The following is a 26,658-nucleotide window of genomic DNA, read 5'->3' on the forward strand; positions in this document are numbered from 1 at the left end:
CAGGCCACTGTCACACATTTAGGCCCAGGCACCCAGGCAGAGGAGAGAGGTCCCGTAACAGAGAATCTGGCCTTATGTCAGCGCATAATCTGTCTTCATGTCATAGCAGAGAATCAGGCTTCACGTCACCCACCACTGGAACAGGCCACTGTCACACATTTAGGCCCAGGCACCCAGGCAGAGGAGAGAGGTCCCGTAACAGAGAATCTGGCCTTATGTCAGCGCAGAATATGTCTTCATGTCATAGCAGAGAATCAGGCTTCACGTCACCCACCACTGGAACAGGCCACTGTCACACATTTAGGCCCAGGCACCCAGGCAGAGGAGAGAGGTCCCGTAACAGAGAATCTGGCCTTATGTCAGCGCATAATCTGTCTTCATGTCATAGCAGAGAATCAGGCTTCACGTCACCCACCACTGGAACAGGCCACTGTCACACATTTAGGCCCAGGCACCCAGGCAGAGGAGAGAGGTCCCGTAACAGAGAATCTGGCCTTATGTCAGCGCAGAATATGTCTTCATGTCATAGCAGAGAATCAGGCTTCACTTCACCCACCACTGGAACAGGCCACTGTCACACATTTAGGCCCAGGCACCCAGGCAGAGGAGAGAGGTCCCGTAACAGAGAATCTGGCCTTATGTCAGCGCAGAATCTGTCTTCATGTCATAGCAGAGAATCAGGCTTCACGTCACCCACATCTGGAACAGGCCACTGTCACACATTTAGGCCCAGGCACCCAGGCAGAGGAGAGAGGTCCCGTAACAGAGAATCTGGCCTTATGTCAGCGCAGAATCTGTCTTCATGTCATAGCAGAGAATCAGGCTTCACGTCACCCACCACTGGAACAGGCCACTGTCACACATTTAGGCCCAGGCACCCAGGCAGAGGAGAGAGGTCCCGTAACAGAGAATCTGGCCTTATGTCAGCGCAGAATCTGTCTTCATGTCATAGCAGAGAATCAGGCTTCACGTCACCCACCACTGGAACAGGCCACTGTCACACATTTAGGCCCAGGCACCCAGGCAGAGGAGAGAGGTCCCGTAACAGAGAATCTGGCCTTATGTCAGCGCAGAATATGTCTTCATGTCATAGCAGAGAATCAGGCTTCACGTCACCCACCACTGGAACAGGCCACTGTCACACATTTAGGCCCAGGCACCCAGGCAGAGGAGAGAGGTCCCGTAACAGAGAATCTGGCCTTATGTCAGCGCATAATCTGTCTTCATGTCATAGCAGAGAATCAGGCTTCACGTCACCCACCACTGGAACAGGCCACTGTCACACATTTAGGCCCAGGCACCCAGGCAGAGGAGAGAGGTCCCGTAACAGAGAATCTGGCCTTATGTCAGCGCAGAATATGTCTTCATGTCATAGCAGAGAATCAGGCTTCACTTCACCCACCACTGGAACAGGCCACTGTCACACATTTAGGCCCAGGCACCCAGGCAGAGGAGAGAGGTCCCGTAACAGAGAATCTGGCCTTATGTCAGCGCAGAATCTGTCTTCATGTCATAGCAGAGAATCAGGCTTCACGTCACCCACATCTGGAACAGGCCACTGTCACACATTTAGGCCCAGGCACCCAGGCAGAGGAGAGAGGTCCCGTAACAGAGAATCTGGCCTTATGTCAGCGCAGAATCTGTCTTCATGTCATAGCAGAGAATCAGGCTTCACGTCACCCACCACTGGAACAGGCCACTGTCACACATTTAGGCCCAGGCACCCAGGCAGAGGAGAGAGGTCCCGTAACAGAGAATCTGGCCTTATGTCAGCGCATAATCTGTCTTCATGTCATAGCAGAGAATCAGGCTTCACGTCACCCACCACTGGAACAGGCCACTGTCACACATTTAGGCCCAGGCACCCAGGCAGAGGAGAGAGGTCCCGTAACAGAGAATCTGGCCTTATGTCAGCGCAGAATATGTCTTCATGTCATAGCAGAGAATCAGGCTTCACGTCACCCACCACTGGAACAGGCCACTGTCACACATTTAGGCCCAGGCACCCAGGCAGAGGAGAGAGGTCCCTTAACAGAGAATCTGGCCTTATGTCAGCGCAGAATCTGTCTTCATGTCATAGCAGAGAATCAGGCTTCACGTCACCCACATCTGGAACAGGCCACTGTCACACATTTAGGCCCAGGCACCCAGGCAGAGGAGAGAGGTCCCGTAACAGAGAATCTGGCCTTATGTCAGCACAGAATCTGTCTTCATGTCATAGCAGAGAATCAGGCTTCACATCACCCACCACTGGAACAGGCCACTGTCACATATTTAGGCCCAGGCACCCAGGCAGAGGAGAGAGGTCCCGTAACAGAGAATCTGGCCTTATGTCAGTGCAGAATATGTCTTCATGTCATAGCAGAGAATCAGGCTTCACGTCACCCACCACTGGAACAGGCCACTGTCACACATTTAGGCCCAGGCACCCAGGCAGAGGAGAGAGGTCCCGTAACAGAGAATCTGGCCTTATGTCAGCGCAGAATATGTCTTCATGTCATAGCAGAGAATCAGGCTTCACGTCACCCACCACTGGAACAGGCCACTGTCACACATTTAGGCCCAGGCACCCAGGCAGAGGAGAGAGGTCCCGTAACAGAGAATCTGGCCTTATGTCAGCGCATAATCTGTCTTCATGTCATAGCAGAGAATCAGGCTTCACGTCACCCACCACTGGAACAGGCCACTGTCACACATTTAGGCCCAGGCACCCAGGCAGAGGAGAGAGGTCCCGTAACAGAGAATCTGGCCTTATGTCAGCGCAGAATCTGTCTTCATGTCATAGCAGAGAATCAGGCTTCACGTCACACACCACTGGAACAGGCCACTGTCACACATTTAGGCCCCGGCACCCAGGCAGATGAGAGAGGTCCCGTAACAGAGAATCTGGCCTTATGTCAGCGCAGAATCTGTCTTCATGTCATAGCAGAGAATCAGGCTTCACGTCACCCTCCACTGGAACAGGCCACTGTCACATATTTAGGCCCAGGCACCCAGGCAGAGGAGAGAGGTCGCGTAACAGAGAATGGCTTCATGTCAGCACATAATAAGTCTTCATGTCATAGCAGAGAATCAGGCTTTACGTCACCCACCACTGGAACAGGCCACTGTCACACATTTAGGCCCCGGCACCCAGACAGAGGAGAGGTTCATTCAACTTTGGGTTGCCCAGCAATATAATGGTAAAATGAAAATAAAAAAAGGATTGAATGAGGAAGTGCCCTGGAGTACAATAATATATGGTTAAGGGGAGGTAGTTATAAATGTCTAATCTGCACAAGGGATGGACAGGTCCTGTGGGATCCATGCTTGGTTCATTTTTATGAACGTCAGCTTGTCCACATTGGCTGTAGACAGGCAGCTGCGTTTGTCTGTAATGACGCCCCCTGCCATGCTGAATACACGTTCTGGGCAGGCCAGCACCTCCAAGGCATAAAAGGCTAGCTCTGGCCACGTGGACAATTTGGAGACCCAGAAGTTGAATGGGGCCGAACCATCAGTCAGTACGTGAAGGGGTGTGCACAGGTACTGTTCCACCATGTTAGTGAAATGTTGCCTCCTGCTAACACGTTCCGTATCAGGTGGTGGTGCAGTTAGCTCTGCGTGGTGACAAAACTTTTCCACATCTCTGCCATGCTAACCCTGCCCTCAGAGGAGCTGGCCGTGACACAGCTGCGTTGGCGACCTCTTGCTCCTCCTCTGCCTTCGTCTTGGGCTTCCACTGGTTCCCCTGTGACATTTGGGAATGCTCTCAGTAGCGCGTCTACCAACGTGCGCTTGTACTCGCGCATCTTCCTATCACGCTCCAGTGTAGGAAGTAAGGTGGGCACATTGTCTTTGTACCGGGGATCCAGCAGGGTGGCAACCCAGTAGTCCGCACACGTTAAAATGTGGGCAACTCTGCTGTCGTTGCGCAGGCACTGCAGCATGTAGTCGCTCATGTGTGCCAGGCTGCCCAGAGGTAAGGACAAGCTGTCCTCTGTGGGAGGCGTATCGTCATCGTCCTGTGTTTCCCCCCAGCCACGCACCAGTGATGGGCCCGAGCTGCTTTGGGTGCCACCCCGCTGTGAACATGCTTCATCCTCATCCTCCTCCACCTCCTCCTCATCCTCGTCCTCCTCGTCCTCCAGTAGTGGGCCCTGTCTGGCCACATTTGTACCTGGCCTCTGGTGTTGCAAAAAACCTCCCTCTGAATCACTTTGAAGAGACTGGCCTGAAAGTGCTAAAAATGACCCCTCTTCCTTCTCCTCCTCCTCCTGGGCCACATCCTCTTCCATCATCACCCTAAGTGTTTTCTCAAGGAGACATAGAAGTGGTATTGTAACGCTGATAACGGCGTCATCGCCACTGGCCATGTTGGTGGAGTACTCGAAACAACGCAACAGGGCACACAGGTGTCGCATGGAGGCCCAGTCATTGGTGGTGAAGTGTGTCTGATCCGCAGTGCGACTGACCCGTGCGTGCTGCAGCTGAAACTCCACTATGGCCTGCTGCTGCTCGCACAGTCTGTCCAGCATATGCAAGGTGGAGTTCCACCTGGTGGGCACGTCGCATATGAGGCGGTGAGCGGGAAGGCCGAAGTTACGCTGTAGCGCAGACAGGCGAGCAGCGGAAGGGTGTGAACGCCGGAAGCGTGAACAGACGGCCCGCACTTTATGCAGCAGCTCTGACATGTCGGGGTAGTTGCGAATGAACTTCTGCACCACCAAATTCAGCACATGCGCCAGGCAAGGGATGTGCCTCAAACCGGCTAGTCCCAGAGCTGCAACGAGATTTCGCCCATTATCGCACACCACCAGGCCGGGCTTGAGGCTCACCGGCAGCAACCACTCGTCGGTCTGTTGTTCTATACCCCGCCACAACTCCTGTGCGGTGTGGGGCCTGTCCCCCAAACATATGAGTTTCAGAATGGCCTGCTGACGTTTACCCCGGGCTGTGCTGAAATTGGTGGTGAAGGTGTGTGGCTGACTGGATGAGCAGGTGGAAGAAGAGGAGGAGGAAGCTGAGTAGGAGGAGGAGGAGACAGGAGGCAAAGAATGTTGCCCTGCGATCCTTGGCGGCGGAAGGACGTGCGCCAAACAGCTCTCCGCCTGGGGCCCAGCCGCCACTACATTTACCCAGTGTGCAGTTAGGGAGATATAGCGTCCCTGGCCGTGCTTACTGGTCCACGTATCTGTGGTTAGGTGGACCTTGCCACAGATGGCGTTGCGCAGTGCACACTTGATTTTATCGGACACTTGTTTGTGCAGGGAAGGCACGGCTCTCTTGGAGAAGTAGTGGCGGCTGGGAACAACATACTGTGGGACAGCAAGTGACATGAGCTGTTTGAAGCTGTGTGTGTCCACCAGCCTAAATGACAGCATTCCATAGGCCAGTAGTTTAGAAATGCTGGAATTCAGGGCCAGGGATCGAGGGTGGCTAGGTGGGAATTTACGCTTTCTCTCAAATGTTTGTGAGATGGAGAGCTGAACGCTGCCGTGTGACATGGTTGAGATGCTTGGTGACGCAGGTGGTGGTGTTGGTGGTACATCCCATGTTTGCTGGGCGGCAGGTGCCAACGTTTCTCCAGAGGCAGAGGAAGAGGCCGAGGCGTGCTGAGGTGGTATTCCCATGTCCTCATCATCAGGAAAAATAAGTGGTTGTGCGTTAGTGCATTCTATCTCTTCCACCCCTTGGGGAAGGGCTAGGTGGATGCCCTTGGGAAACCCTGGCAGCAGAGTCTTCAAACAGCATAAGAGACTGCTGCATAACTTGAGGCTCAGACAGTTTCCCTGATATGCATGGGGGTGTTGTGACAGACCGATGGGCTTGGTTTTCATGCGCCATATGTGCGCTTTCTGCAGAAGACTGGGTGGGAGATAATGTGAACGTGCTGGATCCACTGTCGGCCACCCAATTGACTAATGCCTGTTCCTGCTCAGGCCTTACCATCCTTAGAACGGCATTGGGCCCCACCAAATATCGCTGTAAATTCTGCTGGCTACTGGGACCTGAGGTAGTTGGTTCACTAGGACGTGTGGCTGTGGCAGAACGGCCATGTCCTCTCCCAGCACCAGAGGTTCCTCTAACACCACCACGACCATGTCCACGTCCGCGTCCCTTATTAGATGTTTTCCTCATTGTTCCCGTTCACCACAATTTTGAGAATGACAAATCTGGGAATAGTTTTTCACCCCAGAACAAAAAATGTGCTTTTACGGTCACTACAAATAACTTGACCAGCTAAAACAGTACAGATTTGGTTGAATAGAAATGTGAGGCCTGTTTTTTTTTGCACTGTGTGACAGGTATAGGTTTAATCACAGAATTTGACTTGTATCTGCACGGTAGCGTGTGTGTTAGGTTTTTCTGAATGACACTATCAGCACCTTCAATGTAAGATATCCTTTTTGGGATAGATTTCAAGTTGGACTCATATAGCAGAAACTAGTTATTTTGAGAATGGCAAATTTGGGAATAGTTTTTCAACCCAGAACAAAAAGTCTGCTTTTACGGTCACTACAAATAACTTAACCATCTAAAACACTACAGATTTGGTTGAATAGAAATGTCAGGCCTGTTTTTTTTTTTTGCGCTATGTGACTGGTATAGGTTTAATCACAGAATCAGACTTCTATCTGCACGGTAGCGTGTGTCTTAGGTTTTTCTAAATGACACTATCAGCAGCTTCAATGTAAGATATCCTTTTTGGGATAGATTTCAAGTAGGCCTCATATACCAGAAACTAGTTATTTTGAGAATGGCAAATTTGGGAATAGTTTTTCAACCCAGAACAAAAAGTCTGCTTTTACGGTCACTACAAATAACTTGACCAGCTAAAACAGTACAGATTTGGTTGAATAGAAATGTCAGGTCTATTTTTTAGGCGCTGGGTGACAGGCTCAACTTGCCCCTGATGTAGTATATGGCCAAAAAATAACCACACTGTTGATGGTTAAATGCACTTGGGTGACACAGGCTCAGCCTGCACCAGATGTAGTATATGGCCAAAAAATAACCAGACTGTTGATGGTTAAATGCACTTGGGTGACACAGGCTCAGCCTGCAGCTGATGTAGTATATGGCCAAAAAATAACTAGACTGTTGATGGTTAAATGCACTTCGGTGACACAGGCTCAGCCTGCACCAGATGTAGTATATGGCCAAAAAATAACCATACTTTTTATGGTTAAATGCACTTCGGTGACACAGGCTCAGCCTGCAGCTGCTGTAGTATATGGCCAAAAAATAACCAGACTGTTGATGGTTAAATGCACTTCGGTGACACAGGCTCAGCCTACAGCTGATGTAGGATATAGCACAAAATAACCACACTATTGATGGTTAAATACACTTGGTGATAGCTTGTGCTGGCGCACCACAAGTCACAAAATGGCCGCCGATCACCCCAGAAAAAAGTGATCTTAAAACGCTCTGGGCAGCCTCAAAAAAGTGAGCAAGTCAATACTAGCACTTCAATGATCCACAGCTGCAGATCGATCACTGAATGAAGTCTTTTGGAGGAGTTAATCTGCCTAATCTCGCCCTAACGTCGCAGCTGCAACCTCTCCCTATGCTTGAATCATCAGAGTGATGTGCAGCGCAACGTGACCCAAGCTTATATAGAGGCTGGGTCACATGCTGCACTGGCCAATCACAGCCATGCCAATAGTAGGCAAGGCTGTGATGGCCTCTTGGGGCAAGTAGTATGACGCTTGTTGATTGGCTGCTTTGCAGCCTTTCAAAAAGCGCCAAGAAAGCGCCGAACACCGAACCCGGACTTTTACGAAAATGTTCGGGTTCGGGTCCGTGTCACGGACACCCCAAAATTCGGTACGAACCCGAACTATACAGTTCGGGTTCGCTCATCCCTAGTCCTGATATATCTGGATAGGGACCTCGTCAGGGAGAATGGAAGGTGCAACTCTGGCCGCTTTCAGGAGCGCTTCTTTGTCCTGGAAATTTAGGAAACGGAAGATAATGTCCCTTGGAGGATCATTTTCTTTGGGACGAGGGCGTAATGCTCTGTGTGCCCTTTCGATTATTAACATCTAAGGATCGAAGTCCCCTAAAAGGGAGGCGACTATCTTCATGATAGCGCCTGGGATATCAGAAGCTGTGACCGATTCAGGGATCCCTCTGAAACGGAGATTGTTTCGCCTGCCACGGTTCTCCTGGTCTTCCAGGGATGTATATATCTGATTTATATAAGTCTGGCAAATTGACAGGGATTGCGTGACCGCAGCGCTGTGATCTATGGTCGCAACTTGTGTAGTTTCCAACGAGTCCACCCTGTGGCCTATCTGTTGGACTTCATGGACCAAAGAAAGATTTTAGATATACCTTTTTTACACAATATAATACAAAATTGGGCATAATAAAGAATATGATCCTGAAAAATTGGAAAATTCTCAAACATTATCCTATCATAGGAAAAGAAATACCAAATAAACCTTCCATTGTTTTTAAAAAGGCACCAAATTTGTCTAACAGCCTTGTGCATAGTGGGAACTTTGCAACAAAAAAACAACAGAAAAGTTTGCAGAGAAATGGTAAATTCACATGGTGCAGTTTCTGCGCACCCTGCAGGAACTGCAACCAAAAAGACCGGCAAAAAATGATGGAGACTATACAAATCAAATGTAAAAAGGAAACCGTAAAAATAAAAGGGCAACTTACGTGTAATAGTGTGGGGTGATCTATATGCTGGAGTGCCCTTGTGGTCTCCAATATATAGGAAGGACCACCCGCAGCTTGAAGACCTGTGTGCAGGAGCATATTTATAATATTAAAAAAGGCTTAGTAACACACAGTGTGTCATTGCATTACAAACTATGTCACCAAAAAGAACCCAAAGGGTTAAAATTTATGGGAATTTAATTGGTAGACAAGTCGGTTCGAGGTGGAGACTATATAACTAAAATTAACAAAAGAGAAGTAAATTGGATGTACTGTCTGAATACTATCCAACCGAGAGGCCTGAATGTAGAATGTGATGTTAATTCTTGTATAGTCTAGGATGAGAAATGATGATGTTTGCTTCAGGTCTGAATAGTGACTGAGATGCCGGTGCGTTTTTTGGGATATGATTTTATAACCTTGTGAATTGAATGAACAGAAGATAATGAAAAATGAAAGGTACCATTGACCTATGCGCAGGACTGATTTGGGAAATTATGGTTTTAGCAGGTTTTATATAATATGCTCATATTTTATTTAGTTTTATATGGGGAGTGAAGTTTTGTATGAGGGTGGGGTTAGTTTGCTGATAAAGAACAGCTGTTTTCGGCTTTGCAATCAGAGCTTCTGAAGAAGCGTTGTAGCGAAACCCGGATCGGGCGTCTGTGCAGGCTGATCTGAATGCTTGTTATATTTTAAATTTTGTGAGTATAATAAATGATTTTTTTTTAAATCGCACCCCTAAGTGCTTCACTATCCTCCGCGTTTCTTTGGTTTATGAGGAAACCGGGATTTATGAGAAGATTGAGGAATACCAAATAAGGTGTTTGCTGAAGCCTATGGAGATGTGGGGACACAAGTGGTGATAAATACGCACACTGTGAATGGAATCTTGTGAGTATATTTCTTCCTTGCGGTTGTAAAACACAGTGGCAGTACTTCACCATATGGAGTTTCTATTTGCACTCTGCAGGCACTTGTAGATCTGAGGAGGAATTTGTTACATCCTGTGAACCTGGTGAAAACCTAGTTCTCTTCCCCTTTAATCCGAGGAGAGAGGAAAAGAAAAGAAAAGAAAAGGAATATTCTTTCGGCAGCGCAGTCTCTTTTTTGTTTGAATCATGGGCTACCTCCTGTAACTTGGAGTATATGAGGTGTAAAGCCTCTTCCAGGGCTTGTTTAATGAAGCGGCGGGAGATCGGGAGGTTTTGCGACTCACCAGCTTCTCCCGGTTCATCTTCACAGTCAGATTGGCTTGATGCGCGGCAGCACGCAGTGCTGTTGGGAGCTGCGGCCATCTTGGGATCCTTGGCCGATCCGGCTGTTTGCTGTTTTTTCAAGAATTTGGTCATATCTGACACAGCGGGGGATATTTTAGCTTGCGGGGTAGGGTCCCCATGCTTCGGTCCACCATATTTGACCATTTTGCGATCTGTAGGCTCAAGATTTCCGTCCCCACAGCAGGTTGAAAGCAGGAGCTTTAGCCGGACGCAGCCATTCAGCACAGGTGCTAGCTCCGCCCCCCAAAATTGAGAAATTTTAACCTTCTTTCCCATATTCCCTGTAAATGAATAGACGAAGCGGGGAGAGCAAGAAAAGGATTACACAGAGCATGGGGGAGGAGGGGTCAAACATGGAGGCAGAGGAGGATACGAAGCAACTTCAAACCTGTCACCAGGTCCCAGTTGACAACGAAGATCCAAGGAGGGGGGCGGCAGGAAGCAGCGGAGACCGAAACATCAAAAGGAGGGCGACCTCCCAGTCTGCGAGCGAGGCAGCAAGCAGACACCGCCAGATAAGGCGGACAAACGCAGGGAATCTGCCAAGAGTCTGGTCCAACAGAACGCACAGGGCCCAGAGGTGGGGGCGTCCTGCGGTTCAGATAGAGATGCTTGTGTCTTGCATAGTGCGGCGGGATAGAACGGTCGCAGGGAGGAGCGACGTAGCAAACCTACGTCATCACGTTTTCACCCACTCTGACGAAGGGGCTTCATAATCGGGAGAAGAGGGTGGTAGCTTGCTTGTGATAAAGCGGCTTTTAATTAAAGCCTTTAAGATACACTCTGGTGCTCCGAATCAAAGTACCCCCCAGGGGTTAATAGCTGGCTGAGAGACTAGACGCTGACACATAGATGGTCAATGCAATCTCTACTTTATTACAGAAAGTAAGCGGTATATACATCTTCAGAAAAGGGCAGTACTTTCTGAGGCCCAGGCATTATTTCATTGGCTCAAAAGGAAGAAGAGATAAGAGGAGAAGAGATAACACTCTAGCATCTGCGCACTGTGCACTACTTTGGAATGTGAACTAATGTAAACATCTGGTTATCGTCGCTAGTGTTGATCACGAATATTCGAATTGCGAATTTTAATCGCGAATATCGGCACTTCGAGAATTCGCGAATATTTAGAATATCGCTAAATATATTCGTAATCGCGAATATTAGATTTTTTTTTTTAAATACCAGTTCATGCAAATTTTTATGTGAATATTTTTTGCAAATTTTATGCGAATTTTCGCAATCAAGAAAATAATGCCTGGAGATCATGACTTCGAGAATTCTCGAATATATGGCGAATATTCGCCCAAATATTCGCGAAATATCACGAATTCGAATATTGCCCCTGCCGCTCATCACTAATCGTCGCCATGTTGTAATGGCGTCTATCCTAAAAATAATACTGCACACTTCATATATGACACTTCAAAGAGGCGTTCTTCTATAGGCAGTGAGTAATATGTATGTATCATATTCATCCAGCCAAGGGATTGGATTTAGCTTCCTTTCACACTGCCCACAGCACAGTTCTCTGCCCCCCCCCCCTTCTTCTCCTCATAGCATTGCATAGACAGAGCTTGACTAACAGCAGAAAGGGGAGGGGGGAGGCTCCTGAGATGCAAACTTCTTCTTAACAACTTAAGATTAAACAGTTACAGTCCTAGAGATACAAAAAATATAGAATAAAATTCACACATCTCTAACACCTGTAAGGCAGCGGCGGAGCCAGCAAGTTGCTAGCGTTGCCGGAGGTCAGCAGGGTGGCAACAGTGGGAGGTCCGTAGCCAAACATGCCCGGGGTAGACTACCCACTTCGCAGGAGCCTACCTGCCCGGGAAGTAGGGGTTCACGGGGCAGCGGCGGTAGCAGTCAGTCAGTGCGTAGTGTTGGGTCCGTTTTTTGGGGGTTATTGTTCTGACGGATCCGTTTTTGGGGGGTTATTGTTCTGATGAATCAGAGGAAGGGCAAAATAATCAGTGACGTCAACACAAACTTACTACTGACAACTAGAGTTGAACGAACACCTGGATGTTCGGGTTCGAGAAGTTCGGACGAACTTCCCGGAAATGTTCGGGTTCGGGATCCGAACCCGAACCGAACTTCGTCCCGAACCCGAACCCCATTGAAGTCAATGGGGACCCGAACTTTTCGGCACTAAAAAGGCTGTAAAACAGCCCAGGAAAGAGCTAGAGGGCTGCAAAAGGCAGCAACATGTAGGTAAATCCCCTGCAAACAAATGTGGATAGGGAAATGAATTAAAATAAAAATAAAAAAAATAAAAATGACCCAATATCAATTGGACAGAGGTCCCATAGCAGAGAATCTGGGTTCACGTCAGCAGAGAATCAGTCTCTTCATGCCATAGCAAAGAATCTGGCTTCATGTCAGCACAGAATCAGTCTCTTCATGCCATAGCAGAGAATCTGGCTTCATGTCAGCACAGAATCTGTCTTCATGTCATAGCAGAGAATCAGGCTTCACGTCACCCACCACTGGAACAGGCCACTGTCACACATTTAGGCCCCGGCACCCAGACAGAGGAGAGCGGTCCCGTAACAGAGAATCTGGCCTTATGTCAGCACAGAATCTGTCTTCATGTCATAGCAGAGAATCAAGCTTCACGTCACCCACCACTGGAACAGGCCACTGTCACACATTTAGGCCCAGGCACCCAGGCAGAGGAGAGAGGTCGCGTAACAGAGAATCTGGCCTTATGTCAGCACAGAATCTGTCTTCATGTCATAGCAGAGAATCAGGCTTCACGTCACCCACCACTGGAACAGGCCACTGTCACACATTTAGGCCCAGGCACCCAGGCAGAGGAGAGAGGTCCCGTAACAGAGAATCTGGCCTGATGTCAGCACAGAATCTGTCTTCATGTCATAGCAGAGAATCAGGCTTCACGTCACCCACCACTGGAACAGGCCACTGTCACACATTTAGGCCCCGGCACCCAGATAGAGGAGAGCGGTCCCGTAACAGAGAATCTGGCCTTATGTCAGCGCAGAATCTGTCTTCATGTCATAGCAGAGAATCAAGCTTCACGTCACCCACCACTGGAACAGGCCACTGTCACACATTTAGGCCCAGGCACCCAGGCAGAGGAGAGAGGTCGCGTAACAGAGAATCTGGCCTTATGTCAGCACAGAATCTGTCTTCATGTCATAGCAGAGAATCAGGCTTCACGTCACCCACCACTGGAACAGGCCACTGTCACACATTTAGGCCCAGGCACCCAGGCAGAGGAGAGAGGTCCCGTAACAGAGAATATGGCCTGATGTCAGCACAGAATCTGTCTTCATGTCATAGCAGAGAATCAGGCTTCACGTCACCTACCACTGGAACAGGCCACTGTCACACATTTAGGCCCTGGCACCCAGGCAGAGGAGAGAGGTCGCGTAACAGAGAATCTGGCCTTATGTCAGCACAGAATCTGTCTTCATGTCATAGCAAAGAATCAGGCTTCACGTCACCCACCACTGGAACAGGCCACTGTCACACATTTAGGCCCCGGCACCCAGACAGAGGAGAGCGGTCCCGTAACAGAGAATCTGGCCTTATGTCAGCGCAGAATCTGTCTTCATGTCATAGCAGAGAATCAGGCTTCACGTCACCCACCACTGGAACAGGCCACTGTCACACATTTAAGCCCTGGCACCCAGACAGAGGAGACCGGTCCCGTAACAGAGAATCTGGCCTTATGTCAGCGCAGAATCTGTCTTCATGTCATAGCAGAGAATCAGGCTTCACGTCACCCACCACTGGAACAGGCCACTGTCACACATTTAGGCCCCGGCACCCATAAAGAGGAGAGCGGTCCCGTAACAGAGAATCTGGCCTTATGTCAGCGCAGAATCTGTCTTCATGTCATAGCAGAGAATCAGGCTTCACGTCACCCACCACTGGAACAGGCCACTGTCACACATTTAGGCCCAGGCACCCAGGCAGAGGAGAGAGGTCGCGTAACAGAGAATCTGGCCTAATGTCAGCACAGAATCTGTCTTCATGTCATAGCAGAGAATCAGGCTTCACGTCACCCACCACTGGAACAGGCCACTGTCACACATTTATGCCCCGGCACCCAGACAGAGGAGAGCGGTCCCGTAACAGAGAATCTGGCCTTATGTCAGCGCAGAATCTGTCTTCATGTCATAGCAGAGAATCAGGCTTCACGTCACCCACCACTGGAACAGGCCACTGTCACACATTTAGGCCCCGGCACCCAGACAGAGGAGAGCGGTCCCGTAACAGAGAATCTGGCCTTATGTCAGCGCAGAATCAGTCTTCATGTCATAGCAGAGAATCAGGCTTCACGTCACCCACCACTGGAACAGGCCACTATTCACACATTTAGGCCCAGGCACCCAGGCAGAGGAGAGAGGTCCCGTAACAGAGAATCTGGCCTTATGTCAGCACAGAATCTGTCTTCATGTCATAGCAGAGAATCAGGCTTCACGTCACCCACCACTGGAACAGGCCACTGTCACACATTTAGGCCCCGGCACCCAGACAGAGGAGAGCGGTCCCGTAACAGAGAATCTGGCCTTATGTCAGTGCAGAATCTGTCTTCATGTCATAGCAGAGAATCAGGCTTCACGTCACCCACCACTGGAACAGGCCACTGTCACACATTTAGGCCCAGGCACCCAGGCAGAGGAGAGAGGTCGCGTAACAGAGAATCTGGCCTTATGTCAGCACAGAATCTGTCTTCATGTCATAGCAGAGAATCAGGCTTCACGTCACCCACCACTGGAACAGGCCACTGTCACACATTTAGGCCCAGGCACCCAGACAGAGGAGAGCGGTCCCGTAACAGAGAATCTGGCCTTATGTCAGCGCAGAATCTGTCTTCATGTCATAGCAGAGAATCAGGCTTCACGTCACCCACCACTGGAACAGGCCACTGTCACACATTTAGGCCCAGGCACCCAGGCAGAGGAGAGAGGTCGCGTAACAGAGAATCTGGCTTCATGTCAGCACAGAATAAGTCTTCATGTCATAGCAGAGAATCAGGCTTCACGTCACCCACCACTGGAACAGGCCACTGTCACACATTTAGGCCCCGGCACCCAGACAGAGGAGAGGTTCATTCAACTTTGGGTTGCCCCGCAATATAATGGTAAAATGAAATTAAAAATAGTATTGAATGAGGAAGTGCCCTGGAGTAGAATAATATATTGTTAAGGCGAGGTAGTTAATGTCTAATCTGCACAAGGGATGGACAGGTCCTGTGGGATCCATGCCTGGTTCATTTTTATGAACGTCAGCTTGTCCACATTGGCTGTAGACAGGCGGCTGCGTTTGTCTGTAATGACGCCCCCTGCCGTGCTGAATACACGTTCAGACAAAACGCTGGCCGCCGGGCAGGCCAGCACCTCCAAGGCATAAAAGGCCACGTGGACAATTTGGAGACCCAGAAGTTGAATGGGGCCGAACCATCAGTCAGTACGTGGAGGGGTGTGCACAGGTACTGTTCCACCATGTTAGTGAAATGTTGCCTCTTGCTAACACGTTCCGTATCAGGTGTTGGTGCAGTTAGCTGTGGCGTGGTGACAAAACTTTTCCACATCTCTGCCATGCTAACCCTGCCCTCAGAGGAGCTGGCCGTGACACAGCTGCGTTGGCGACCTCTTGCTCCTCCTCTGCCTTCGCCTTGGGCTTCCACTGGTTCCCCTGTGACATTTGGGAATGCTCTCAGTAGCGCGTCTACCAACGTGCGCTTGTACTCGCGCATCTTCCTATCAAGCTCCAGTGTAGGAAGTAAGGTGGGCACATTGTCTTTGTACCGGGGATCCAGCAGGGTGGCAACCCAGTAGTCCGCACACGTTAAAATGTGGGCAACTCTGCTGTCGTTGCGCAGGCACTGCAGCATGTAGTCGCTCATGTGTGCCAGGCTGCCCAGAGGTAAGGACAAGCTGTCCTCTGTGGGAGGCGTATCGTCATCGTCCTGTGTTTCCCCTCAGCCACGCACCAGTGATGGGCCCGAGCTGCTTTGGGTGCCACCCCGCTGTGAACATGCTTCATCCTCATCCTCCTCCACCTCCTCCTCATCCTCGTCCTCCTCGTCCTCCAGTAGTGGGCCATGTCTGGCCACATTTGTACCTGGCCTCTGGTGTTGCAAAAAACCTCCCTCTGAGTCACTTCGAAGAGACTGGCCTGAAAGTGCAAAAAATGACCACTCTTCCTCCTCTTCCTCCTGGGCCACCTCCTCTTCCATCATCGCCCTAAGTGTTTTCTCAATGAGACATAGAAATGGTATTGTAACGCTGATAACGGCGTCATCGCCACTGGCCATGTTGGTGGAGTACTCGAAACAGCGCAACAGGGCACACAGGTCTCGCATGGAGGCCCAGTCATTGGTGGTGAAGTGTGTCTGATCCACAGTGCGACTGACCCGTGCGTGCTGCAGCTGAAACTCCACTATGGCCTGCTGCTGCTCGCACAGTCTGTCCAGCATATGCAAGGTGGAGTTCCACCTGGTGGGTACGTCGCATATGAGGCGGTGAGCGGGAAGGCCGAAGTTACGCTGTAGCGCAGACAGGCGAGCAGCGGCAGGGTGTGAACGCCGGAAGCGCGAACAGACGGCCTGCACTTTATGCAGCAGCTCTGACATGTCGGGGTAGTTGCGAATGAACTTCTGCACCACCAAATTCAGCACATGCGCCAGGCAAGGGATGTGCGTCAAACCGCCTAGTCCCAGAGCTGCAACGAGATTTCGCCTATTATCGCACACCACCAGGCCGGGCTTGAGGCTCACCGGCAGCAACCACTCGTCGGTCTGTTGTTCTATACCCCGCCACAACTCCTGTGCGGTGTGGGGCCTGTCCCCCAAACATATGAGTTTCAGAATGGCCTGCTGACGTTTACCCCGGGCTGTGCTGAAGTTGGTGGTGAAGGTGTGTGGCTGACTGGATGAGCAGGTGGAAGAAGAGGAGGAGGAAGCTAAGTAGGAGGAGGAGGAGACAGGAGGCAAAGAATGTTGCCCTGCGATCCTTGGCGGCGGAAGGACGTGCGCCAAACAGCTCTCCGCCTGGGGCCCTGCCGCCACTACATTTACCCAGTGTGCAGTTAGGGAGATATAGCGTTCCTGGCCGTGCTTACTGGTCCACGTATCTGTGGTTAGGTGGACCTTGCCACAGATGGCGTTGCGCAGTGCACACTTGATTTTATCGGACACTTGTTTGTGCAGGGAAGGCACGGCTCTCTTGGAGAAGTAGTGGCGGCTGGGAACAACATACTTTGGGACAGCAAGCGACATGAGCTGTTTGAAGCTGTGTGTGTCCACCAGCCTAAATGACAGCATTTCATAGGCCAGTAGTTTAGAAATGCTGGCATTCAGGGCCAGGAATCGAGGGTGGCTAGGTCGGAATTTACGCTTTCTCTCAAATGTTTGTGAGATGGAGAGCTGAACGCTGCCGTGTGACATGGTTGAGATGCTTGGTGACGCAGGTGGTGGTGTTGGTGGTACATCCCATGTTTGCTGGGCGGCAGATGCCAACGTTCCTCCAGAGGCAGAGAGGAAGAGGCCGAGGCGGCGGCAGCAGCAGCAGAAGAGGCCGAGGCGGCGGCAGCAGCAGAAGAGGCCGAGGCGGCAGCAGCAGAAGAGGCAGCAGGGGGAGCCTGAGAGACTTCCTTGTTTTTAAGGTGTTTATTCCACTGCAGTTCATGCTTTGCATGCAGGTGCCTGGTCATGCAGGTTTTGCTAAGGTTCAGAACGTTAATGCCTCGCTTCAGGCTCTGATGGCACAGCGTGCAAACCACTCGGGTCTTGTCGTCAGCACATTGTTTGAAGAAGTGCCATGCCAGGGAACTCCATGAAGCTGCCTTTGGGGTGCTCGGTCCCAGATGGCGGCGGTCAGTAGCAGGCGGAGTCTCTTGGCGGCGGGTGTTCTGATTTTGCCCACTGCTCCCTCTTTTGCTACGCTGTTGGCTCGGTCTCACCACTGCCTCTTCCTACGAACTGTGAAAGTCAGTGGCACGACCTTCATTCCATGTGGGGTCTAGGACCTCATCGTCCCCTGCATCGTCTTCCACCCAGTCTTGATCCCTGACCTCCTGTTCAGTCTGCACACTGCAGAAAGACGCAGCAGTTGGCACCTGTGTTTCGTCATCATCAGAGACGTGCTGAGGTGGTATTCCCATGTCCTCATCATCAGGAAACATAAGTGGTTGTGCGTTAGTGCATTCTATCTCTTCCACCCCTGGGGAAGAGCTAGGTGGATGCCCTTGGGAAACCCTGGCAGCAGAGTCTTCAAACAGCATAAGAGACTGCTGCATAACTTGAGGCTCAGACAGTTTCCCTGATATGCATGGGGGTGATGTGACAGACTGATGGGCTTGGTTTTCATGCGCCATCTGTGCGCTTTCTGCAGAAGACTGGGTGGGAGATAATGTGAACGTGCTGGATCCACTGTCGGCCACCCAATTGACTAATGCCTGTACCTGCTCAGGCCTTACCATCCTTAGAATGGCATTGGGCCCCACCAAATATCCCTGTAAATTCTGGCGGCTACTGGGACCTGAGGTAGTTGGTACACTAGGACGTGTGGCTGTGGCAGAACGGCCACGTCCTCTCCCAGCACCAGAGGGTCCACTAACACCACCACGACCATGTCCACGTCCGCGTCCATTATTAGATGTTTTCCTCATTGTTCCCGTTCACCACAATTTTGAGAATGGCAAATTTGGCAATAGTTTTTCAACCCAGAAAAAAAAATGTGCTTTTACGGTCGCTACAAATAACTTGACCAGCTAAAACAGTACAGATTTGCTTGAATAGAAATTTGAGACCTGTTTTTTTTTTGCACTGTGTGACAGGTTAAAGTTTAATCACAGAATCACACTTCTATCTGCACGGTAGCGTGTGTCTTAGGTTTTTCTGAATGACACTATCAGTACCTTCAATGTAAGATATCCTTTTTGGTATAGATTTCAAGTAGGCCTCAAATAACAGAAACTAGTTATTTTGAGAATGGCAAATTTGGGAATAGTTTTTCAACCCAGAAAAAAAAAAAGTGCTTTTACGGTCACTACAAATAACTTGACCAGCTAAAACAGTACAGATTTGGTTGAATAGAAATGTGAGACCTGTTTTTTTTTGCACTGTGTGACAGGTTAAGGTTTAATCTCAGAATCAGACTTCTATCTGCACTGTAGCATGTGTCTTAGGTTTTTCTGAATGACACTATCAGCACCTTCAATGTAAGATATCCTTTTTGGGATAGATTTCAAGTAGGCCTCATATACCAGAAACTAGTTATTTTGAGAATGGCAAATTTGGGAATAGAACAAAAAGTGTGCATTTACGGTCACTACAAATAACTTGACCAGCTAAAACACTACAGATTTGGTTGAATAGAAATGTCAGGTCTATATTTTAGGCGCTGGGTGACAGGCTCAACTTGCCCCTGATGTAGTATATGGCCAAAAAATAACCACACTGTTGATGGTTAAATGCACTTGGGTGACACAGGCTCAGCCTGCACCAGATGTAGTATATGGCCAAAAAATAATCAGACTGTTGATGGTAAATGCACTTCGGTGACACAGGCTCAGCCTGCAGCTGATGTAGTATATGGCCAAAAAATAACCAGACTGTTGATGGTTAAATGCACTTCGGTGACACAGGCTCAGCCTGCAGCTGATGTAGGATATAGCACAAAATAACCACACTATCGATGGTTAAATACACTTGGTGATAGCTTGTGCTGGCGCACCACAAGTCACAAAATGGCCGCCGATCACCCCAGAAAAAAAGTGATCTAAAAACGCTCTGGGCAGCCTCAAAAAAGTGAGCAAGTCAATAATAGCACTTCAATGATCCACAGCTGCAGATCGATCACAGAATGAAGTCTTTTGGAGGAGTTAATCACTGCCTAATCTCGCCCTAACGTCGCAGCTGCAACCTCTCCCTATACTGATCATAGCAGAGTGACGTGCAGCGCAACGTGACCCAAGCTTATATAGAGGCTGGGTCACATGCTGCACTGGCCAATCACAGCCATGCCAATAGTAGGCATGGCTGTGATGGCCTCTTGGGGCAAGTAGTATGACGCTTGTTGATTTGCTGCTTTGCAGCCTTTCAAAAAGCACCAAGAAAGCGCTGAACACCGAACCCGAACCCGGACTTTTACGAAAATGTTCGGGTTCGGGTCCGTGTCACGGACTCCCCAAAATTCGGTACGAACCCGAACTATACAGTTTGGGTTCGCTCATCCCTACTGACAACCTCTCCACTCGGGGGGCTCTACTTGTATAAGCATTTAATAGAACAGTTTCTGTAGACATCGATGTGGAATCAGCTGATGACAGTGTAAAAAGAGTGCACTTCTTCTTGGCGCTAAAATCGTCCTGTAAGGCTGAGTTCATAGTTGAGTTATTTGGTCAGTTTTGGCCCCATGTCTGCCCAAATAAGTAAGGTGTGCAGTGATTCTAAGAGCGACGCCTGTCATCTGCATGTCATACTGACTCACAGTATTATTTCGCTACCACAGCGGACTCCCTATGTGTGTTACTGCAAGGCACAGTGTTCTACACCATGTCAGTATTATGGGTGATACCGCCTAACTAGAGTCCCTATCTTCATGTCCTCACACGTGCAGTAGCCATTTTAGGAAAAAATGCGATTCGGTACAAATTTAATTTTTTTCCGGAATTCGGATCAAATTCTACTTTGTTAACTTCGATTCACTCACCTCTTGTGACCGATCCTCTTTAGTGACATTGGCTTTATGTTAGGGATTGTTGTCCTGCTACAGAATAAATATACTATAAACTATTAGCATTTCTATTTTTTAAAGCATTCTTACTTTTCAGCATTTTTTCAAAAACTTCCTTAAATGTTTTGCACAGTACTGTGTCTTGCTATTACTAATGCTGTCTTGGCTGCAAAGAGCTTGAAATTGTTTGCTTACAGTCCTAGGAGACCCTAGAGTGTGATACTTGACTTTTAAGGGCAATTGGGGCACATCCAATGTGGGTCAAATGTATTGTATGAATGGAATCTGACAAACAAATTGTGCAAATTAGACCTGAAACAAATTCCCCAAAATTGCTCATCTCTATTGGACAGATACAGATTCTAGCATATACAGGTTGTCTCCCATTTTCCCTAGTTTGGGCTCCATTGTACTGCAATTAACTACTGTACTGCACTTCTCCATATCCATATTTAGGGTATTTTTTTGACCAGAGTCTTAGGAAAATGACCTATAGATGATATATCACAAGAACCTTTACTTTTTGAGACTAAAATCTGTGTATGTTTTCTTATCCTCCATTTGATCAGGTCCACTAGTGTTTTGGATCAGCAAAATTTTTACAGTATATTCATATCTAATGAGGGTTTTGGATTGGGAGCTGAGGGACCATGGAGATATAAGTTGAGAACAGTCAATAAAGGCAGACCATGTGACTGATATGGGACCCAGGAGGTGTGCTTTGCATTGATCTCCATCTTCTCTGCTTCTTCCATTCCGAGGTTAAAAAAAACCTGCATTTTCATGCAGCTACCACTAGAGAGCCCAGTGCGAACACATTATAATAGCTTCCCTAGCACTGTATAAATTCCAGTGCACTGAGCTCCCCCTAGTGGTACCTGCAGACAACCAGCTTTGTAATATGTGGAGAGAAGCTGGAGAATTTATCAGTGTATTTATGTCAGATGTTTGATGTAAATACATTGAGACATTTGTTGTTTCTGATGAGCCTCATATTTTTGAAGCACCTGTTCCAATTTTTCAGACTTTTTTTATTATAATTTTCCTGTGCTTTGAAAAAAAAAAGAGTACATTTGTCAGAAATCTGGGGTACTGTGCTTTGCACTCTGCATTGCCTGGGAGTGATTGACGCCAGCACACTGGGAAATTGGTGGGGCAGGGGAGGCTCATGTTGAGTTTTGCTATGGGCCCTATGAGATCTGTGTACACCCCTGGATGAGGAATAAAGAATAAAGTAACACTACTGAAGAGAAGACCTCTCTATGATACAGTTAACATTTTTATTTTGCCCAAAAGTTTGATTCTTTCTCAAGCAAAGTGACATAGAAACGCAATAGGCTTCATATGCAAGTGTACTAAGTATATAAGTAGTATGAAAAAATGATGTTTTCTAAATGAAAAAAAATATTGTGTGATTATGTGGTAATTGTTTATACTTTATTTAACTTTCTTGTCTGACTAGAAACATTTTCAGGATCCAGACTGTCATACAAAATAGAAGATATATCAGCCGTCACTCCGTGTATATGGTGATCGGTGCGCGCGTCCAGGGTCGGCGTCCCATTAATCCAAGAACAAAGAAGACCGGCACTTGCTATGTTGGATGCAATTTTATCCTTTTAATTACCACATGGAGGAACAAATGACGCGTTTTGACTCAACACGAGTCTTTGTCAAGCAGCGGCTTGAGTCGAAACGCGTCATTTGTTCCTCCATGTCAGAATTAAAAGGATAGAATTGCATTCAATATAGCGAGTGCCGGTCTTCTTTGTTCTTGTCATACAAAATAGTCAGTCCATGGAATCATGTTGAGGAAGCAAACAACAGTGTACAAGGGATATTCCCTCATGGTGTTTACTCTCCGTAGATGTCGCCATTGTTACAGATCATAAGGGGCTATCAACTACAATTCTGGAGGATAAAGATGGAGAGCAGCTAGAATAATTACATAACTGTTAATGTGAAATAAGAATATTTTACAAATTTGAGTTAATAGTTTGAGTGCTAACTTTGCGACATCCATAATTTGACAACAGCTGAATTGTCTTTACTTATCTTATTGCAGAAGAACAATCGCACTGTGGTCACAGAATTTTTCCTCTTGGGATTTCACGTTGACCAAGATTTAAGAATTTTGCTCTTCTCTTTTCTAGTTTGTATCAACTGTTGCACCATTTGTGGAAACTTCATGATCGTCATCCTGGTGTCCATCAGCAGGAACCTGAACACTCCAATGTACTTCTTCATCTCACAACTGTCCATCATGGACATCTTGTTGACTACAGATATCGCCCCCTTTATGCTGCATATTCTTCTTAAAAATGGAGCAGCCATTAATTTTATTGACTGTATGATTCAGCTGTATTTTTTCTGTGCCTTGGAAATATTTGAGTGCTTCCTCCTCACGGTGATGTCGTATGACAGATATGTGGCCATCTGTAATCCCCTCCAATATTCCTTGAGCATGAATAATGAATATTGTGTGAAATTGGTTGTTATCTGTTGGGTGGCTGTTTTTTTCATAGTAATTATTGACACGTCAACAATATTAATGATAAACTTTTGTGGAACAAATATTATCGACCATTTCTTCTGTTATCTTGTTCCATTGCTAAAAATTGCATGTTCCGGTGCTCAGTTTCTTGAATTAGAAATTTCTGTAGTAGGTCCTCCAATGCTTTTGATCCCAATTACAATAATAATAGTGTCATACATTTATATTATTTCCACCATCTTGAGGATTCCATCCAATATTAGCAGACAAAATGCCTTCTCTACCTGTAGCTCCCACCTCATTGTGGTCTCCATATTTTACGGGACTATATTTAGTGTTTATGTTGTTCCAACAAAAGGAAAATCGTCAACCATCAGTAAAATCCTATCTCTGCTGTATACTGTTTTCACGCCTTTCATAAACCCCATCATATACAGTTTAAGAAATAAGGACATTATGAAAGCCATGCAGGAAACAATTTTTTTTTTATTTCACTTTGAGGTAAAAAAGAAAAGCTAGGAGGGAAAACAATCCAGGGGCAAGAAGTGAGCAATAAATCTGGATCAGCAAGAAGGGCATTGAGGAAAGAGGCAACAAATTGATTTCATTGGCTAAAAAGACATACAGTAATTGCTAATTACCCTGCAATGTGGAGCCAAAGGAAAGCAAAAATCCTTGCGTGGTAGAAGCCAATTTTCCTCCAAAATCCTTCTAGACTGAAAATCTGGCAATCGGAACAACTGCCTAGATTGAAGACCTACCTTCAGCAATCTAACAACTGTAACTTGTAATATTATCACTCTCCACACACCCAGCCCGTCTTCTCTTTTAGTGAATTCACAATGCATTCCTCTGGAAGAGATTTACATAGTCTCAAAGCTTTAACTGTAAAAATCCCCCCCACACACACCCCTGCACACATACTAAACATACTAACTTCATTATCTATCTGTAATGGTCAAAATAGGTGGAGAGAAAAAATCTGACATTGCTGGTTCAACAAAAATGTCTAGCACTCATGGTGAATTACATAAGTATGTAAAAAAGAACAATGGATCCATCCAAACCAGCTTATGCAGCAAAAGCTACATTGGAAAATACAGACCCTACTGTGATGGGTACTGATCAGAGTAGGGACAGAGAGAAGATTTATTCCTCTGGCGATCTGCCTATATTCTCTTCATTCCTCAGAAAAGTTCTGTAATGACAGAACTTTCATAGATCAAGCAAGAAGTACATCAAGTTGTGTAAAGTAGTGATGAGCGAAGTTCAACCGTGGTGCTAATATTGTGGTACAACCTGAGGCATCTCCTAGCGGCTCGCAACCCTTTTCTAGCAGTCAAGGCTGCACCACCTCACCAAAAGGGAGCTGTGTTTTCTTCACATCGTCTATTGGTCCTGATGCTCCTCTTCCGCATCAAGCATTTTGCCAGCAATCTATCACTGCCATTGCAAAAACACAACAATATGCATGCACTCATCCAACGGCGCGGAATCTGAACGTGCACCCGGCCAAATTGCTGGTATTACAGTCCCTCCTTTTCCATGTGGTTGACTCCGCACCTTTCAGAGCACTGATGGCTTGTGCCGAGTGAAGGTGGAGAGTCTCAAGCCACCAATATTTCTTCAAAAAGGCTATGCCAGCCCTGCACACATACAGTGGATATAAAAAGTCTACACATCCCTGTTAAAATGTCAGGTTTCTGTGCTGTAAAAAAATTAGACAAAGATAAATTATTTCTGAACTTTTTCCACCTTTAATGTGACCTATAAACTGTACAACTCAGGGCTCTTTCACACTTGCGTTCTTTTCTTCCGGCATAGAGTTCCGTCGTCGGGGCTCTATGCCGGAAGAATCCTGATCAGTTTTATCCTAATGCATTCTGAATGGAGAGAAATCCATTCAGGATGCATCAGGATGTCTTCAATTCCGGAACGTTTTTTGGCCGGAGAAAATACTGCAGCATGCTGCGCTTTTTGCTCCGGCCAAAAATCCTGAACACTTGCCGCAAAGCCGGATCCAGAATTAATGCCCATTGAAAGGCATTAATCCGGATCCGGCCTTAAGCTAAACGTCGTTTCGGCGCATTGCCGGATCCGATGTTTAGCTTTTTCTGAATGGTTACCATAGCTGCCAAGACGCTAAAGTCCTGGCAGCCATGGTAAAGTGTAGTGGGGAGCGGGGGAGCAGTATACCTACCGTCCGTGCGGCTCCCGGGGCGCTCCAGAGTGACGTCAGGGCGCCCCACACGCATGGATGACGTGATCGCATGGATCATGTGATCCATGCGCATGGGGCGCTCTGACGTCATTCTGGAGCTCCCCGGGAGCCGCACGGATTGTAAGTATACTGCTCCCCCGCTCCCCACTACTACTATGGCAGCCAGGACTTTAATAGCGTCCTGGGTGCCATAGTAACACTGAACGCATTTTGAAGACGGATCCGTCTTCAAATGCTTTCAGTTCACTTGCGTTTTTCCGGATCCGGCGTGTAATTCCGGCAAATGGAGTACACGCGGGATCCGGACAACGCAAGTGTGAAAGAGCCCTCAATTGAAAAACAAACTGAATTTAGGTGGAGGGAAGAAAACAAACCAAAAAAATAATAATGTGGTTGCATAAGTGTGCACACCCTCTTTTAACTGGGGATGTCGCTGTGTTCAGAATTAAGCAATTACATTCAAAATCCTGTTAAATAGGAGTCAGGATACACCTGCCATCATTTAAAGTGCCTCTGATTAACCCCAAATAAAGTTCAGCTGCCCTAGTTGGTCGTTGCTGAAATTTTCTTAGTCGCATCCCACAGCAGAAGCCACGGTCCACAGAGAGCTTCCAAAGCATCAGAGGTATCAGTCACGAGAAGGGGACAAAAGAATTTCCAAGGCATTAGATCTACCATGGAACACAGTGAAGACAGTCATCATCAAGTGGAGAAACTATGGCACAACAGTGACATTACCAAGAACTGCTACAAGAAAATTTAGACTAGAACCTTCAGAAATCACAGGTGAATATACATGAAGCAAATATGATTATAAAAAAGAAAATGGCTGCACATATTTGATCAAACGTGTGTCGGGCCCATCTACCAGGCGTCAAGGTGGATTCCGCACATGGGTCCCTAATAGGGATGAGCAAACCCGAACTGTATAGTTCGGGTTCGTACCGAATTTTGGGGTGTCCGTGACACGGACCCGAACCCGAACATTTTCGTAAAAGTCCGGGTTCGGGTTCGGTGTTCGGCGCTTTCTTGGCGCTTTTTGAAAGGCTGCAAAGCAGCCAATCAACAAGCATCATACTAATTGCCCCAAGAGGCCATCACAGCCATGCCTACTATTGGCATGGCTGTGATTGGCCAGTGCACCATGTGACCCAGCCTCTATTTAAGCTGGAGTCACGTAGCGCTGCACGTCACTCTGCTATGATCAGTATAAGGAGAGGTTGCAGCTGCGACGTTAGGGCGAGATTAGGCAGATTAACTCCTCCAAAAGACTTCATTCTGTGATCG

General features: G+C 47.8%; 1 protein-coding gene across 1 annotated transcript in view; it reads right to left on the bottom strand.

Moving 5' to 3' along the window:
* LOC120990001 (olfactory receptor 1468-like) overlaps positions 1 to 22,927 on the bottom strand; it is a 60,224-nt gene extending 37,297 nt beyond the window's left edge. Inside the window, exons 1-2 of the mRNA XM_040418496.1 lie at positions 22,770 to 22,927; positions 9,878 to 9,986 (exon numbers count right to left, since the gene is read on the bottom strand). Of these exons, the coding sequence (XP_040274430.1) occupies positions 9,878 to 9,986; positions 22,770 to 22,927 (267 nt within the window). The remainder of the gene's footprint in view (positions 1 to 9,877; positions 9,987 to 22,769) is intronic.
* Positions 22,928 to 26,658: the final 3,731 nt, after the last annotated feature.

The sequence above is a fragment of the Bufo bufo genome, chromosome 1, assembly GCF_905171765.1.
Source record: "Bufo bufo chromosome 1, aBufBuf1.1, whole genome shotgun sequence".
Classification (NCBI taxonomy): Eukaryota; Metazoa; Chordata; class Amphibia; order Anura; family Bufonidae; genus Bufo; species Bufo bufo.